This window comes from Pelodiscus sinensis, chromosome 25 (assembly GCF_052426305.1).
Source record: "Pelodiscus sinensis isolate ZL-2025 chromosome 25, ASM5242630v1, whole genome shotgun sequence".
NCBI lineage: Eukaryota > Metazoa > Chordata > Testudines > Trionychidae > Pelodiscus > Pelodiscus sinensis.
Window position 1 is genome coordinate 11,069,513 of NC_143076.1, and position 19,248 is coordinate 11,088,760.

The 19,248-nt window shown below is 47.6% G+C and overlaps 1 protein-coding gene across 4 annotated transcripts in view; it reads right to left on the bottom strand.

Moving 5' to 3' along the window:
• The window catches only part of FLI1 (Fli-1 proto-oncogene, ETS transcription factor), a 127,765-nt gene that overhangs the window by 33,511 nt on the left and 75,006 nt on the right, over positions 1–19,248 (bottom strand). For all 4 annotated transcript variants that reach the window (XM_014572257.4, XM_014572258.4, XM_014572266.4 and 1 more), the window contains 3 exons: positions 14,056–14,210; positions 8,445–8,648; positions 215–283 (listed from right to left, as the gene is read on the bottom strand). In XM_014572257.4, the coding sequence (XP_014427743.1) occupies positions 215–283; positions 8,445–8,648; positions 14,056–14,210 (428 nt within the window). The remainder of the gene's footprint in view (positions 1–214; positions 284–8,444; positions 8,649–14,055; positions 14,211–19,248) is intronic.

Here is a 19,248-nt window from a genome sequence, read left to right on the forward strand (position 1 = left end):
AGGGAGGCAAACCCTGGTGCTCTGGAAAGATTCACAGGGGAGCCTAGGCCAGGAGCCTCTCAGTCCATATGCAGGTAAATACACGTGAGCAACCAGTTTGGTTAGCTCCCCTCTGTGCTGAGCGGAATCGGTTTTAGGACTTGAAAGGGGGAGAAGAGGGGAGAGATGATGTGATGGAGAAAGAGGAGGGGAAAGAGAAGAAAAACAGACTGACCTTCTTTGGCCGGGAGCCGCGAGGAGGGCTCTGTGTGGGTTGGAGTGTTGTAGACCAGCAGTGAGCTACCTGGAAGGAAAACAAAGGGGTTACAGTTAGAGACTTGCCTATCCGCTCTATATCCCCAGGTATCTGAATCTGTGGATGTGGATATCCACGGCTCATGTTTGTGGATACGGGAGACAGATGTGGGTACAAATTTTGGATCTAAAACCCTGCCGGTTGGTGGATATCTGCTTTCTAGCCACACGTATCTGCATCCACAGATTCAACGCACATCTCCGCCACTCCTTTTTGTGGCTACAGATATGGGATGCGGATGCAAATTTTATATCCACGCAGGGCTATAGTGATATGACTTCAGTGTTGCCCCAGACCCCACACCCGCTGAGGGATGACTCTGCCTAGAGATGTTGAGGCTATGAACTGCCGAGCCCTGCGGTGCCGTAGGACAACTTAAGCACTGACCCCATCCTCTGCGAAGTCCTGTGGGTGCCATGAGAGCACTTGCACGCAGGTGGGTAATATGCATTTCACAGTTGTCTCATTACAGTTAATGCTCTTCAGTGTGAAGGAGGAACCTACGCTCTTGAGGGCATATGTATGTGTTTGGGGGGGCGATTTCTTAATGGGATCGGGACCCCATAACCCAGTGTAGGGAACAACCCTGCCCTGTGGATGGGCCAGCTATGCCCCCAGTGACCTTCTCATCTCCCCCCTTACAGTGGGAGACCCAGGTCTATATTGTTAGAAAGTGGCTGTACCTGGAGGCCAGCAAACACACAAGCCAGGGGCTGGGCTGTATGTGTACTTTGCAGCTGTGGCTGAGTAGAGGCTAGATACTGAGCCCTGACGCGTGCAGTTTACCCCCCTCCAAGCCATGCCATGCAGCTCTCACCTGCCCTTAACAGCACCACCCCCTGGCCTTTGTCATGGGTGTCAGGCCTCCCTGTGAGGCAGGCTGTAGAGTCCCAACACCAGCAGCAGGAGGGCGCTGGCCCAGATGAGCCCGATAGTCCCCCCTCCCCAAACACAAACCAAACTATGGCCTTGTAGAAGCCAATGTCGGAAACCAGTTTGGGGTGTGGAAAGGCAGCCTTGGGAGAGCTGGGAAACACCTGGTGCTGCTGGATGAAGCATAGCACAGCAGGAAACTTCTAAAGCCGGGGTGGGGAACCTTTTTTGGGTCGGGGGCCTCTGACCCATAGAAAAATCAGTCGAGGGTCACACACGAGTGAGAAATTCCACTTTTTTGTGTGCTCAGCCATGTGGGGGGATGGCGGAGAGGCTGGGATGCTGGCTTGGGCTCCCCAATGCTGGGGAGGAGCCCCGAGCCTTGGGAAGCAGATCAAGGCAAGTCGGGGGCTGCGTCCAGCTCCCAGTCCCAGGCCTTGGGTTCCCCACTCATGTTCTAAAGGGTAGTGAACAGACAATTTGGCAAGTTGAGTCGGATGAGGGAAAGAAGCAGTTTGGTACAAGGCACCTCCTATGTGCCCAGACGCCACAATGAAGGGTGTAGTGTAACATATATGCCGAGAGAGGTTAGATCGATGACCTTTGGCTGCTGTGGAAAGTATGCGACTGCTTTGGCCACTTGGTTTCTATTCACTGGGGTGGGTTTGTGGTTCAAGTAGTTGGTTCTCAAAGCTCTGGAGGGACGGTCCCCACATCTCTGCCCCTCTTTCCTTCACAGCCTTCTTTGGACCTGGAGCCTGACTGCAAAGCACAGTGCGGCTTGCCTCAGCCAGACAGGGGAGTGCTGGCTGTCTCAGAAACACAGCTCCCTCTGACTAAACATGCTGCCCATGCCTGGTGCAGCAGAGTGGGAGAGCAAAGGGGGGTGGGTGGAATAGCAGTGAGGGAGCTTATAAAAGTAACCTACAGATACTTGATACTCAAAAACGCAAGCCCAACTGCTGGAAGAGAAGGACTCTCCCTAGTTGAATTGCTAAAAGTTCTCACCTTTGCCTAATGGTCTGAGGTTTCTGGTGGGAACGCCACAGAAAAGGAAATGTGGTTCCTATTAGGGGTTTAAATGAAGGCGGAAGAAAGAGAGAGCGAGCCAGAGACACAGAGACCTGGACAGAGAGAGACAGAGAGGAAGGACCAGCCCCCACCGCCCTGACTTCATTTGTACTTGAGCAAAACTCGCTCCATGACCGAGAGCTCCATTTTCACCCTTGTCAACGCCTACCCACATCAACAGGAATTGGGCAAACCGCTGTTGTGTAAAGACATCAGAGTTTGCCCTGCGGCAGAGCCTTAGAACTGAAGCACAGGGTATCACAGTGGTTGTCCTCAAATGCTCCAGCATGTAGGAGGAACCGTGAGGCATTCAGGGGCTGGGTTTACAGCTGTATTCTTTTAACAAGAGAAGACGGCGAGAGTGTGACACACAGAGATTTTTATCCACAAATCCATCCCTGCTTCCAGGGCAGACAATTCTGCTGAGCCGCTGCTGTGGGAGCCGCCTGACTCAGACACCGCTGAACCTGAAATACTTTTGCTTCCCTCCACCCAAGAGTGGGTTATAGTCACTCCTCCAATGACGCAACTCCCTGATTTTATGAAGGCTCTGGGTGTCTCCAAATTGCTTGGAAGGATCAGGGTTCTACTGTATTTGGAGCCGGAGTTTTGTTTGGCCTCACTATTGGGCTCAAACCCACAAACTTCTCCTCCCCCACTAGCCCTAAAGACAGTCTGATTTTTTTTCCAGCCTCTCCCTTTACAGACACCACACATGACCTGCCCCCGGTGACTGCAGAAGGAAAGCTGGGAGGCGACTGTTCGGGCTTCTTTTGAAGTTCATCCCAAACATAGCACAACAGCATCCAAATCTTGCTTCCCACAGCTGGCTGGCTGAGTACTGAGGCTCCACCAGGCAGACAGTGTTTGAGAAAGATACCAGCGCAGCGGTCAGTCCAGGCCATAGACTGAAGGGAGGAGGATGATTGGGGAGTGAGAAAGGGTTGGGGCTGGTGATAGGTTTGGTCTAATCTTTATCTTTCCAGACAAGAGGCTGCAAGGGAAGCTTAAGGGAAGAGTATTTCAAGTTGGGAATGGATGGTCTATGTTCTGGGAGAAGCAGTGAAGGTCTGGGGGGTAAGTTCACACAATAGGGTTAGACGAGCCAGTTCTAATACAAACACTGGAGATGGCTCTATGCTGCAAAGCTCAGATCTGGATCTGCTAGTTCCTAGAGGTCTGGGGGCATTTGGATCCAATGGCTCAGTTCTTTATAGGATCCTCAAGTTTTGGGGTGTTTGGATCTGGGCTTAGTTCAGGCCAACTTGTCTTAAGGCTTGGTTGGAACCTTTACCCCAGGCCCAAACGGAGTCTTAATTGAAGTCTGATTAATGTTACCTATTTATTTTCCTTTCTATTTTTTGCTCCTGTGGCAAGGGCCCCTCTTCCCCAAGCCACTACTGGGTAGGCCTCCTCCCCTTAGCCCCCAAATTTGGGGTTTTTGCAGCAGGTCTCAATGGTAGGGAGCCCAGCCAGGGGCCCACCAGCTCCCTCCCTAGCTGCCTTTACCTAATGCTGGTCAAAATTACTCTCTCCAATTTCTCCCTCTCTGTCTCTCAACCACCTTCCTTTCATCCTCTCACTCTCCCCTCCAGCCTCCAACTGCTGAGGCTTTTAAAGGCCCTCAGACAGACAGCAGAGAAGTCAGCTGGCCCCAATTTGCCTGAGCCAGCTCCCTCCCAGCTGCCTCTAATTGGGCTGCCGTTCTCTGCTTCTTCTCACAGGCTGCGTCTAGATTGGCAAGTTTTTCTGCAAAAGCAGCTGCTTTTGCGGAAAAACTTGCCAGCTGTCTACACTGGCCGCTTGATTTTGCGCAAAAGCACTGATATTCTACTGTCTGAAATCAGTGCTTCTTGCGCAAATGCTTTGACGTTCCCGTTCGGGCAAAAGCCATTTTCTGGAAATGCTTTTGCGCAAAAGGGCCAGGGTAGACAGATGAAAACTGTTTTGTGCAAAAAAGCCCCGATGGCAAAAATGGTGATCGGGGCTTTCTTGCGCAAAACCACGTCTAGATTTGGCATGGACGCTTTTCCAAAAAAAGTGCTTTTGCGAAAAAGCGCCCATGCCAATCTAGACGCTCTTTTCCACAAATGCTTCTAACGGGAAAACTTTTCTGTTAAAAGCATTTGCGGAAAATCATGCCAGTCTAGACGTAGCCACAGGGTTTTTCCCTTTGGGGCTGCTTTTTCCCTTCTCTGCAGCAGCTCCCTGGCCTGACCCTGTCTCACACACCTTGGTGCAGTTCTAGTTTGGTCCAGGACTGGGAGCAGCAGTGCCAGCATACTGCTCTTCATGGACTGCTCTTCATCAAGCCAGCCAGGAACAGGAACCAATAGAAATCTTACCAAGAAGCTTCTGACAAAGGGCCCAACCCATTTCTTCCAAACTGGTTCAGCGATTTCAGATGAGGTTTGACTGCCTGTTTGTCCAGAAAACCTACATCTTGGGGTCCCCCCTCACTACAAAGCAACTTCAGTATCCTTTGAGGATGGACAACATAGATGAGAGAGTGGACAGAAATTTCCTGTTGGACTTGGCTTAGCAGTGGCTTGCTTCTGCTGGGATCACTATGAAAGTGGAGAGATAACTAGAGAGGCAGGCTAGCCCAGTGGTTAGGGCACAACCTAGGCCTGGCTTAAATTTCCCGTTTCACCCTATACTTCCTGTGTGACCATGGGCAAGTCACTTAGTCTTTCTTGTGTCTCATTGTCTTCTCTGTAAAATGGGGATAATAAAATTGTCCTGCCTCACAAGAGTGCTCTGAAGATAAATACGGCAAAGATTGTCTGGGGTCAGATACTACAGTGATGGGAACCGTGTGAATGCAATCGATCAATAACTCCCTTCACCCACAAAGTGGGGATATATTTTAGCCTAAAGACTTCCAACTCCTTGTGAGTCTCCTGTAGTTTGTTGCCATCATATGTCCCCGCGCCCTCGCCTCTGTCCCCTTCCAGTAATACAGCCAGACGTCTCAGAAACAAACAAGGCCACAAAAGGAAAATAAAAGACCTTCTCCCCATGGTACTGAGCTCAGAGGTTCGGCACTAAACATCCGCTGGAAATCAGTCTGGAAAAACAATAAACTCCCTTCGAAGGCGTTGCTCCACCAGGGAGCTACCCAGCAATCCAGAAACCAGACTGTCATTAGGCGGACATAGGAACAGCTGCGCGGAAAGGAATTCTCTTCAGAAGGCTGCCTGGCCTACACTCCGACAGGCGCTTGCTTTAAAAGTCAATGCTTGCACGCCTTTGTCAGAGCAGCCTAACTAAGGCTAAAGAAACCAACGGATCTGACCTGAGTAAAATGTATGATTGTTAAAGCGGAAGATGGACTGGAGTTTTGGAGATAAAGTCTGCTCTCACATACGCCAGTGTAAATCTGGAGTAACTACCACTCTGGAGCCAACAGTCACTCCCGTTAGCACTGGCTTAATTGGGATGAACTCATCTTGTCTATTCTGCTGGGCCATTGTATTTCTATGATTGTTACTCATTTGTATTATGGAAGCACCTTAAAGACAGTAGATCCTATAAAAGCACATAATGAGAGACAGTCACTGCCCCAAAGTGACTGCAATTTAAATAGTCAAGACAGACCAAAGGAGGCAGGAAGATCTAGTCTACATTTTACTGCTGGGGGAAACTGAAGCAATGGAGATATTTGCCCAACTAACTGGGAAATTCAGTGGTAGAGGTAGGAATTGAATCCAGCTCTCTAGTCCAGTGCTGCAATGACCAACGTATCCTTTGGGCTTATCTCCATCACACTGGGAACCGCTGCTATTGGTTGATTTATCGCGGCTGCTTAGATGCGATAAATCAATCTCCGAGTACTCTCCCATTGACACTGGTATTCTGTCAGGGAGAAGAGTAGCCAGTGCTGAATGGAAAGCAGCCCCTATTACCTTACCACATGTAAAGCGCCACCTTAGTTACTCTAGTGTGGGGAGGTTTCCGCTGCTTCCACTGGGGGGGCTATTCCACAGTACAGCTGATCAAACCTCACACTTTCCATTTCATAGGAAATTCTGATATTGCAACATTTAGTTTTGGCCCAAATGGAATGAAAACAAATATTTTTGAAATTTCCTTTGAAATGGGATTTCCTAAAATTGTCAGTCTCTGAAAAGGTTTGTTTTGGAATTTCAAAATGTTGTTTGGAATTTTAGGTTACATACTTTTTTTTCTTCCCAAGTTTATATTATCCTGTCTTCTGACAGTGGCCAATGCCAGATGCTTCAGAGGGAATGAACGGAACAGGTTATCATCAAATGATCCATCCCCTTTGCCCATTCCCAGCTTCTGACATGACAGACAGAGGCTGGGGACACCATTCCTGCCCATCCTGGCTAATAGCCATCGATGGACCTATCCTCCATGAATTTATCTAGCTCTTTTTGAGACCTGTTATAGTCTTGGGCATCATAACATCCTCTGGCAAGGAGTTCCACAGGTTGAGAGTGCGTTGCATGAAAAAACACTTCCTTTTTTGTTTGTTTCTTTGAAACCTGCTACCTATTAATTTCATTTGACAGTTCTTGTGTTATGGGAAGGAGTAAATAACTCTTCTTTATTCACTCTTTCCCCACCACACAGGATTTTATAGACCTTTATCAGAATAACCCCCTCGTGTGTATATGTAAAGGGCATACACACACACACAAGGTTAGGTATGTGTGAACCTTCTTTCTTTCTCTTTCCCCTTTCTTTCTCCTGAAATGTTCTTAGACTTATGAGCCACCATGCAGCAAGGATGAGACAAGTATATTTATAATAAAGTTAATGTCATGCCCTTGCAAGGCACTGGGCTGCCATCTCCAGGGAACTGAATCTTCTATTAACCTCCAGAACAGGTGGCTGGAGGATGAACTTCCCCCGTCATGGGAATCAGTAATGAAATTTGGGCTTCAGCCCGCAAGCCCTGATTTAGTCACTCTCCCCAGAAAACTTGGAAACTTCTTAGAATCTGGCCCAAATTTTGGGGATTAATCCCCAAACTGAGCAAGGTCTACCTGGATGGATATGAGAGTCACCCAGTTCTGGTACCGCAGATCTGTACACGCAACTACTGTTTTCCAATATAGCATTGGTGTAAAAAGACTGCAGCTCCTGCTAAAATAATTGAGAGTTGCACCTATTGATACATGGATTAACTTGGTCCACCATAGCTTGTAAGCAGCAAAAAAAATGGCAAAATTCCTGATGCTTTTCATTGCCCATCTCCATCCCCCATTGCCAGTGCTAGGCACTGTACAAACAGATAGTCCCTGTCCCCCAGAGATTACAATATAAGTATAAGACATGAGACAACAGATGGATATAGACAGATGGGGAAGCACATGGAAAAGTCACTTCCTTTGGTTAAATGGCTGCAAATTTGTTATGTAACTGTCAAGGGGTTTGGTATTCGTTTGTGACATCCACCCTCGGGATGTTATGTGGCCCAACAACCATTTGCTGAAGAAATGTGCAAATGACTTTGTATAAATCTGGTTATTTTGTGATTATCCAGCTACTGGAGATGGGGAGCTCAGATCCATTCATTCACTTATTTGTTGTAAGTTATTAAGTAAGCTCATTTTCACTCATCTTAGAAAATATTGGTGGGGTTTGTACTGGTCTCATTGTGCACCCTTTCCCACTCCCATGGTTTTCAATGGGAGTGAAGTTAGACTAATGCTGCTGAATGCTTTTGAAAATTCCATCCTAAGTATCCTACTGCACTGGCTAGACAAGAGACATCTCCAGCACGCTGTAGATGATGAGTTATATGCTGTCAGTTTGTAAGAAAATATCCACTTGTCTCTCTCCCACACCTTGCTGTGCAACACAGCCCTCCCGATTGGTTTTCTACCTTTCCTTCTCAGTTTTTACCACTCCATGAAAACTTTTCCAATCAACGTCGCTAACCCTCCAAACACAGGAAGGAGGAAGTCAGGGGCAGAAGAAAGGAACGCAAATGCTGGCCAATTGTGTTCAGTGTCAAACAATGTATCATGAAATTAATTTAGATTTACCTTTCATTCACTTTTTTCCCTCCTCTTCCTTTCTCTCCCTTTTCTCCACTCTTTCCCTTTCCTCTCTCTTCCTTCCCTCCCCCCCACATTTATCACCCAAGTCCAGTGTGAGATGTTCCAAACTCACGCCAGCCTGTTCCCCCCACAGCAAGAAAACATGGCATCAACATGGGCGGGATACTTACTTTCCCTGAGGTAACTGAGGTGAGACAACAGAACTTCTGTGTTGTAGAGGGAGGTGGCTCGCAGGAAATCTTCTTTGTTCATTTTGCACAGTTCCTTGCCGTCCATGTTCTGGAAGAGGGACGTGTCAATCTCCATTAATCCGTATTCCTTTATAGCCCACTCCAGCCACTGGCGCACATGTTCCTGGGTCCACAAGGTGGGATCTGGTAGAAGAAGAGACCGTTGGTAAATATTATGCCCAAAGGGGGCAACCTGTCACAGGTGTGTCAGTCTAGATGAGCGATAGAGCACATTTCCTCTACACATCTCAAAGGAGGGAAGCATAATCAGCCCTGGTTTACACACGGGGAAACTGAGGCACAGAGCAGCAAGGGACTCACCCCTAGGGAAATAGTGAATCAAGAGCAAATTCACTTGGTTTGCACAATGAGCCACCTTTGCAGTGGCTGATTTATTATTTTCATCTGTGAATAAAAAGCCGTTGAAGAGATGTACTTGTCACACTGTCAGGGTCCTACATGCTGCACAGCTAGCTTTGTCAGGGATATGGAAGTCGCCCAGCCTGTCCTGAGTACATTACACACTCCAAACAGATGGCCTTTTAAATGCTGAGAAGGGTGGTTATTATGGTCAGCAAAAGGAATCTGAAAAATTCTTGCCTAGACAGCTCTGTTCCCCATGTACCTCTGAGATGTGTTTGCTGACTCAGCTGACAAACACAAGTTTTTAACCCCATTAGCCTTGCAAAACCAACATGGTAATTGAAGGGTGAGCTGGATTCTGTACCGTCTCATGCATCCCTGTCAATTGCCAGCTGAAGTCCAGTTGCAGAATTGTTATTAGCGGCAATGATGTAAAAGGCAGAGGGAATCCAGCTGGACGTATCCACACTCATGTGGAGAGTTCACAGGACCAGCAGTTACAAAAGGAAATTGTCCTGTGAGTTAAGGTGTGTGGGTTGGGTCAGAAGGTCCCAGAGAGAGTTAAATTTGCTGGCCCTTGATTCCATTTTTACAGACTCATTTTCAGAGCTTCTCAGCACTGGGCCTGTCTGTACATCTGGCACCTCTGTTCATGAGCGATCCTATTCAAATGCCTTTAGAGGAGCTGCACTATAGACTAGAACTTGACCACATGATCACATCTTAGCCGGCAATTTCCGCTTGTGACAGAACAAGAAATATCCAGCATCAGTTTTCTGCCTCTTCATCTCCTGGTCCCTCCAATGTCCAGAGCTGTGCAGCACAAATCATGGCTGGGTGGTTAGCACAGCTTGGGTGGGGGAAAGGTGAGACTGGGCGACAGCATCCCCTTATCCCAAGGGCTGCATCTGCTGGGTTTCAAGGCTGCTTCACACCAGAGTGAGATGGCAATGGAAAATCACTCCCAAAAACACAGAGTGAGTATTTCCTACCTTCTTTCTAAGAGAATCTGAGCTCTTCAAAACAGAATTTTAACCACACAATTTATCCTTCACTGTTTCATTGGCTTTTTGCATTGTTCTGAGTTTAGGCAATGAAAATACCCTGAGCAACTGCATTGTTTCCATCCAGTTTCTAATCATTTCACTTTCCCGTTCTGGAGAAAGTTGGCCTTCCGGTTGCAAATATTGAAGGGGAATGTTTATTTCGTTAGTTTGGAAAGATCCCTGCATTCCAGGCCCAGAGAGATCCGAGAGAATCCCTGAACTAGTTTTCCAAATCTCATGCGTGTTCATTAATAATGTTGGGAGACTACTCTGGGGAGTTCCTTTGGGGTGTATCTCACCCCTCCCACCCTTTCTGTCCCTATTACAGATATCAAGCGTCAGTCCAAACAGTCCCTGAAAAACTGCCTTTGTAGCACATTATCCAGAGTTCACTGTCATTGCTGTGCCAGGCCATATATAATGGTATTTTTGCCTCTCTCCACTACAATGTGCTATCAATCTTGATTCTGTATTGGATTAAGCACTTCCAAATGCATTTCTTGGACGAATTAGGCCGAGTCTTTTCCAAATGGAGATGTGGGCCAATGATTAACTAGCCATCTAGTTTATGCCTGTTTGCCAAGGGCCTGAGGTCTCTTGGTTTTGATTTGTGGATGCCTGAAAGTGGGAAATCCTCACTTTCACTTTCCCCTCAAAGAAAGAGGAGACATCAAATGACCTCTTCCTCTAATGCCTCTAAAATCCCTCCTTTCCATGTCATCCCCAGTGCTAATGACTTTGTTATGCAATACACAGATAGCAGGGTGATGAGCACTCTATAATTCTCTCTTCTCACCTCCCGCAGCCTCCTTGGATCTCCAATCTATGCTGTCCTATCTTGTCATCCTAATCAGCTCATTTGCCTTTCTGAGGGTGAAATTTACCCCTACAGAGGACTAATTTGGCTTGAATGAGACCTTGAACACAGGGGTCAATCTCTTATTGGCTTCCCCTCCCTTGCTCAATTCAGTTCAAGCAACTTGGCCTTATTCCAAGTGCGTTGGTCAGTTCATGAATTGAAAACAGAGCTAAATTAGGCAACAGCACTTAGAACCATAGAGTCATGGAATCACAGGGCTAGAAGAGACCTCAGGAGTCATCAAGTCCAGACCCCTGCCCAAAGCAGGACCAATCCCAACTAAATCAACCCAGCAAGGGCTTTGTCAAGCTGAGACTTAAAAACCTCTAGGGAATAGAGATTCCACCACCTCCTTAGGTAGCCCATTCCAGTGCTTCACCACCCTCCTAGGGAAATAGTTTTTCCCAATATCCAACCTAGACCTCCCCCACTGTAACTTGAGATCATTGCTCCTTGTTCTGCCATCCGTCAGTACTGAGGACAGCCTCGCTCCTTCCCCTTTGAAACCCCCCTTCAGGTAGGTAGCTTTCTGCTGATAAATTGGAGAGGATTCAGAGAAGAGCCACAAGAACGTGTAAAGGATTGGAGAACAGGCTCCAGAAGCCCCCTCTGTTCAGCTTAACAAAGAGAAGTCTAAGCAGTGTCTTGTCACAGGTTTTCTGTACCTGCATGGGGAGCAAAGGTTTGATAATGAGCTCCTCCATCTAGCCAGCAGAGGTATAACAAGAACTAGAGATTGGAAACTGAAGCTAGACAAATTCAGATTAGAAACAAGATGTGATTTTTTTAACAGTGAGGCGAATTAACCATTGCTACAACTGACTAAAGATGGGGATGGATTCTCCATCACGGGCCAGTTTGAAAAGAAGATTGGATTTGCTCTAGTTCAAGCAGGAACTGATCTAGGGAAGTCCTGTGGCCTGGCTTAGTCAGGAGGTCAGACTGGAGGCGAACAGTGGTCATTTCTGACCTTGGAATCTATGAATTTATAAATAGTCCATCGACTGCATCCTTCAGAATACAGGGGAATCCTGGCCCCACTAAAATCAATGAAAATATTGCCAGAGACTTCAGTGTGGGGGAGAATTTCTCTCATACACTGTGGCTACATCTACACTGGCATGATTTTCCGAAAATGCTTTTAACAGAAAAGTTTTCCGTTAAAAGCATTTTCGGAAAAGCACGTCTAGATTGGCAGGATGCTTTTCTGCACAAGCACTTTTTGTGGAAAAGCGTCCGTGGCCAATCTAGACGCGGTTTTCCGCAAAAAAGCCCCGATTGCTTTTTTCGCGATCGGGGCTTTTTTGCGGAAAACAGTACTGTGCTGTTTACACTGGCCCTCTTGCACAAATGATTTGTGCAAGAGGGCTTTTGCCCGAACGGGAGCAGCACAGTATTTCCGCAAGAACACTGACAATCTTACATGAGATCGTTAGTGTTCTTGCGGAAATTCAAGCGGCCAGTGTAGACAGCTGGCAAGTTTTTCCACAAAATCAGATGATTTTGCGGAAAAACTTGCCAGTCTAGACACAGCCTGTGTCTAGACTGCTTTCCTCTTCCGAAAGAGGAAATGAAAATGAGGAAAAGGAAATGCAAATGAAGCACTGATTAGCATGTTTGCACGCTTCATTTGCATAGCCTCTTCTGATCCTTTTTTTTGGAAGAATTTTTTTCAAAAAAAAAAAAAGCAGGCTAGATCCCTTCTTCCTCAAAACACGAGATTTACAGGGTTCTTTTGAAAAAGGTGGGGGGGAGCTTGAAAGAACCGCGTCTAGACTGCTTTTTTTTTTCTTCAAAAAAACCTCTTCCGAAAAAAGTATCGGAAGAGGATATGCAAATGAAGCACGTGAACATGCTAATCAGTGCTTCATTTGCATTTCCTTTTCCCTTATTCTCATTTCCTCTTTCGGAAGAGGAAAGCAGTCTAGATCCAGCCACAGTTTCCTTCATAGGGAAGTTCCCATGCTGGAGTGCTTAGACACATGAAATTTACAAACTTTGCAGGGGAAAGATGCCCTCGCCTTCCAAGCGTAGATTCTGCCAGTTCCCCACAGCTGTGATTCTCAAATTTGTGATCATCTGAATGGATTTCATGTGCTCCATTACATTTGTTTAGGTTAGGCTGAATATCTTCTGATCTGGCCCCCCAGCATCCTGCAGCGCCCCCGCACACAGCTCAAAGCAGCTAGCTGTGGGGCCCATGTGCTTCTCTGTGTAACACCCCCCACCTAGGGGGAGAGCTTCGTGCTCTGCCCCTGTGCCCAGCACAATCTTGCAGCTCCCATTGGCTGGAAACCAAGTGCTATGCAGTGTGCAGGCACATGTGGCCCTCCTGCAGCCATTCACTTTGAGTGACTTGTGGGGGTGCGGCAGACAGGAAGCCTGCCCGAGGGGACCATTGGGCTTCTGGCAGGGAGCTGCCTAAGGGATGCACCTCCCAGCCAGAGCCTGCACCTGGCCCCTTACATCCTTCTTCCCCCCAGCACCTTGCCCCAGGTCACAACCAATGTTCCCGCTAATCTTTTTTGTCCAAGTGCGGAATCAATTTTTTATGTGCACTGAGGCATGTGCGAATGTGCACCCCCAGGAGAAACACAAACCTAGCTGTGGGTGCTCTGCTAATCAGCAGGGTGGCATTTGAATTTCTCCTAAGCAGCCACACAAGGGCCCAGCTGTCAGGGAACATTGGTCATGATCTCCTCCCAAGACCCCACACCTCCTCCATTAATATCATAGGAAAGTGTGGCCCTTGACCACTCACTAAATTCTTTGAGTGCCCCCACCCTTGAAAAATTATCACCCATCCCTGGTATACGGCCACCCCGCTACTTAGGAATTTTACCACAAAATGGTTTTTGATGGAAAATACTGGAATTTTCTGATTTTCCATTCGAAAAATAAAAAAAATCAAAACAAAACAATCCTAATTTCATTTTAAGTCAGTTCTTCAAGAAAGTGCATCAGCCTGGTGCTATGGAGCTTCATGGGAGACCTACATCAGATTTTTCTGGTGCCCAGACGACATCATCCAGGATGCATGGCAGTTTCCTCTCTGACCAAGCTGTGTGGTGCATCATGGGAATCACATTTGGTTCAAAACACTGAAACTAAATACTGGGATAACTCACAGGATGGAAAGCCTGATTTTTGCTTTGCTTTCTATGGCTGTTAATACCAAGAGCTCAGCAGAGAACAGGTTAATCTCTTTCACTCCCCTGTTAAAATCAAAGATGGATGGTGGTGGGAAAAGATTAAAACATGAATATTGTGATGCCAGTCGTACCTGCTGGGACAATGACTCTCCTCTCATTTGTGGTCATGTTTGGGGGAGGGCCATTCTTTTCATCCATATAGGTGTTGTAATTCATCGGGTTGGACTCCGTCCCAGCGCCCACCAGTTTGCCGCATTTGTTGACGCTGCAATCGACCGGGGACTCCCTGGAACAGGAAAGGAAGCAGACATCTGGTCAACATGGCCCTGGTTGACCCTTCCTCCCTGCTGAAGCTAAATGATGGGGGAAGAAGGTGCTGCAGAAATGGCCATGAAGGGGGAGCAAGTTGGAGGTTAGAAACGGGGAGCATCTGGTTGTCTTGCACATCTATATCACCTGTCCTGGGACAATCCCAGGTAATCTACACACCATAAACCTCAGCAGGAGGGTACTAATTATTGATTTTTTTTTAAACAGAAGGATAAACTCAATCAAACAGCATCCTGTTCAGGGATGCTAAGCTCCCCAAATTCCAGCCTAAGTCAATAACAGCTGTAGAGGGTCAGCACCTCTGAAAAATCAGCTCCACGTGCCTGGCGCGAGAATGAATAAGTCAGTAGCAAAGTTGGGATCCCAGCAACCCAGACTCCCCGTCCTTCAGCCGTGGACCATGCAACCTCCTCTCCTCCCTTCATGTGAAGCAGTGAGTTCCAGCCTACACCTCAGGGCATCACCTTTACTGGAGACGTCCCGCATTGCCTGACGTCATGTCTGTGTCTTCAATACAGCACATGCGGCCTTGTCTTAGGAGCCCCCATTGGTTTGTTTCACTCACTTGTTGGGTGGCATCAGAACCTGGATGGTGAACGTGTGGGGACAAGGATGGTCTGTCACTGGTTTGGTTCATTGTATTGGGTTGGTTGGTTGTTTTTTTACGGTGTATCACCCCGGTACCTCACACCAAGCCTTGAACTTTGAATAATACCTTTGAATAAATAATGAAAACGACAACACTCCCTCTCCATTTCTTTATTAAAGGGCACCGAACATCCACCCCGGAAACACAGAGCTACAAGATGCTCCCAAAAAGATAATAAAAAGGTGACAGTGCCTAGAGATTCAGGCCTCGTCGAGCTGGATGCTCATCGTCCATGTAAGCCATTTGCGAACGTGTGCTGGACGGCCCCTTCTGTGCTGATGTGCAGAGGACAGCTGCCCATTACAGCTGCTAGCTGAGACTCCTGCGCTCCAGTAGCTCATGCTGTAGAGATTCCCTGGTATAATTCTTGGTTTGTCAGGGATGGCAGCCAACCCATATCCGCAGAAAGAGGTGGGCCTTGGCTGAAGAACTCATAATGTAAATAGCGAAGAGGGAGTTGCCATCATTTTACACATAGGAAACTGAGGCACGGGTGGATTTTTTTTTTAAGGCTCTGACTTTTAAAGGTATTTAGGCATGCTGGTGCTCAGTGTTGCAGCACCTAATTAACGTATCAACCTAGGTCTCATTTCCCAAAGGAATTTAGCCAAAGTCCCATTTACGGCCAATGACTTTAAGGTTGGAAGTGCCTAAATCACTGCTGAAAATGAGACTGAGGCTCCTCAGTCAGAGCGGCAGTGAAATACTGAGCACAGCAATCTTTACATGCCTTTAGAAATCTGGGCCAAAGAGCATAGCCAAAGCAAGGACTGAACCCAGATCCCCATCCAGGCTCGCTGATGGAGGGGGGCAAAGGGGACAATTGCTCCAGTGATTCAAAGGGGCCCCGAACGCCGACTGCCACCAATGCCTCAGTCACAGCAGTGGCAGCTGCAGCCCGGAGCCCTTTAAATCACCACCAAAGTGCCACGCAGAGCACTCCTGGCAGCACTAAGGGCTGGGGGGTGGGGTGGTGGGGAGGAGCCAGCGCTGAAGGTTGGCTGCCCTTGGCCAGTCCCCTTCTGCCCTCAGCCCTGCCCCTTTCAGGAACACGGAGCCAGGCCCTGCCCCACTTTGCCCTGGGTCTGGGAGGCTCCGCTGCTTAGCCACATGACCATCCTTCCTCTTTACAGGGAAGCAAGCAAAGGAGTGCGTTGGGAGGAAGCTGCTCATGGCAGGGTAAAGACCATGTGACCAAGTCTGCAGGGTTTTCTAATGTAGAACAGTAAATGAGTTTGTTTCTGAATCTAAAGGCAAGTGGAAGAATTACTGAAGTTTAGTGATCACGACTGGGAGATAAATACTCCACTGAGAGATTCCGAGGCAGATGGTAATTTTTTCCTCATGTCTTGCTGGGGGAATGTGGCTTGAAAATGGAAATAAGATGTATAACTTACACATGTTTGAATTTAAGGTTTTACTATTTCGCCTACTGTTTTTCCAGGCAGAGGACCAAAATCCACCTTCGGAGAGGCAAACTGCTGAAGGTTTAATGTCCCATGGCAGCCAGAGCAAGGTCTGAGCAACTGCTGGGGTGTCAGGCTCTTCAGAGAGTCTGAACATTTCCCACTTGCAGCAGGAATACACGGTGTCAGGTGTTAAATGCCAGAGTGGTCTCTTGCAGCAGGGAGCCCTGTGTTCTCCTCGGAGGCACAGCCTGCTTGAAATAGCAACAGCATCTGCGCTAGAGCCCTAGCACCCAATCCTGTGTGGCGCTAGTGGTCTCGAGAGGTGCTTGGCACCCCCAGGCCCCCACTGGCTGCAGTAGGTATTAAGGGCTTCTACACTGTTCAGCAATTGGGCCTTTCAGTGTGGATTTTTGTGGATCATTTGATGGGCCTGATCCCAATCCCAGACCCTAGCACTCCTAGATTTGAGGACATTTCAATTTAAGGTGAAATCCTGGCTCCATTGACATCCACGGCAAAACTCTCCCTCACTTCAGCAGAGTCGGGATTTCACCTCAGGAATCTACTTTACTTCTCACACAGCATCTGTCACCCTGCTATCTGACCAACCAGCCTGCTGTAATGGACTGACCCTAACCCCTCTGTTCTCCACTTTATTTCCCTTGGAAAACATTCCTCCTATTCAAGCTTTTCTCTGCTCTACAATAGAGCAATAACATATAAATATGTGTGGTCATATGTATCTCTCCTGTGAATCTCTCTCTAACAACCCAATCTGCATTAGATATAAACACACCACAGTGCTTTTTAATAGAGTAATCCAACATTGTTATGTATGCTAAAAGCTCCTTAGAGAAGAGAGAGTTTCTTTATTCTATCTCAACGTACCCTGCATGCCTGTGGTGCTGTATACCCATGTAATATTAATAATGTTGTAAGATGCATTTTCATTATGATTTTGTACCTAGCAAGAATAGACCTCTCCCCCTAGCCAAAAGTCTAGCATAGAGGGGGCAGTGCTGGTTGGAGGACAGCAAAAATGATTAGGGGGCACAGGCCTGAGGAGTAGAGGCTGAGGGATTTGGGCTTATTTAGTCTATGGAAGAGAAGAGGGAGGATTTGAGAGCAGCCTGCAACTTCCTGAAGGGGGGTTTCAAAGAGGATGGAGACAGGCTGTTCTCAGCGGTGACAGGTGGCAGAATGAGGAGCAATGGCCTCAAGTTGCAGTGGGGAAGATCTAGGTTGGATATTAAAAAAAGCTATTTCCCTAGGAGGGTGGGGAAGCACTAGAATGGGTTCCCTAGGGAGGTGGTGGAATCTCCATCCCTAGAGGTTTTTAAGTCCCGGCTTGACAAAGCCCTGGCTGGGATGATTTAGTTGGGGTTTGTCCTGCTTAGGGCAGGGGGGTTGGACTTGATGACTCCTGAGGTCTCTTCCAATCCTAGGATGCCAAGTTATGTAATTACTCAAGTTGGTATTTGGCAGGAAAACTTAAACTACCTGATGGTTGAGAAGAATGCCATGAACTCTTTAAAGATCACAACTGGGCAGGATCTTTACTTTCATCACCACTTATTGCATGGCGGCCCCTACCACCAAACTGGACATTAGCTCAGTGACTGACGCAGCGTTCCCCAACCAAATCACATTTGCAACACCTAGGGTATGTCTAGACTGCACCCCTCTGCCGGTAGAGGGATGCAGATTAGGTAGGTCGAAATTGCTAATGAAGTGGGGATTTAAATATCCCGCGCTTCATTAGCAGAAAAATGGTCGCCGCTTTTTTCCGGCATGGAGCTTTGTCGGAGAAAAGCAGCAATCTAGAGGCTGACCTTTCGCTAAAGAAAGCCTTTTCCAATGGATCCCTTATGCTTCGTAAAACAAGGTATACGGGGTCTATCGGAAAAGGCTTTCTTTAGCGAAAGATCAGCCTCTAGACTGCCGCTTTTCTCCGACAAAGCTCCGTGCCGAAAAAAAGCGGCGGTCGTCTTTATGCTAATGAAGTGCGGGATATTTAAATGCCAACAGAGGGATGCAGTCTAGACATGCCCCTAGATTCCCCATGGAAGCTTCCCTCCCAGTATTGTCCCAGCCTGGCCTTTTCTGTGACAGGAAATTTGATGGGATCCCAGGAGAAGGTGGTGCATGTGGGCTAGATGACGAGGAATATAGTAAAATAACGACAGTTCAGAAAAGAAGCAGGAGAGCCATTCACAGCGAATAGTTTATTCTCTGAACACAGCCCCAGTTCTCCGTGAGCAAACTTAGATTTTTATCAACTGTTCAAAACTGTTCGTGTGATTCTATTTCAGCCACTGGATTGCTTCTCCAAGGCTTCAGGTTTACAAGAAGCTGCACAATCCGGTATGAACTTTCTCGGCCGCAGCCGGAGTGGGTGCAGGTCATCATAGATCTATGGAGTTCAGTGGAGCTCAGTCTATTTGCAGTGGTTCATTTAGGGGCGCCCATTATGGAAGGTGGGAACCCAAAGAGCACAGAGCTGTGCGGATCCCAACACCCTTCATTCCAACAGCAACTTACTATTCCTGCTCCTCCCAAGAGCACACCCAGAGCTCAGTGTATTGGGAAGGGGTGGGCCGGGCTGGCCGAAGCAGACAAGCAGCTAGCCTGGTATTGGCTCCGTGCAACCTCATCCAGAGCTCCAGACATGTGGAAACAAAGCAACTACTGTATCAGGGCCTCGGTCTAGGAATCCCCCTTAGCTTGAGTTTGAATTAGCAACATAAGAGATTCCAGTGATTTCAGAAACTCATTCAGCCATGGCTGGCAGGAGATCACTACCTTTTCCCTCCTCCTTTCCTCTCCTCCTTTATCTCTTTTCCTCCCTTCCCTTCTGTTCCCACCTCTCTATTCCTTTCCCCACATTAGCTCCTTTTATTTCTTCTCTCTCCTCTTTGCTTTTCATCTTTCCTTCT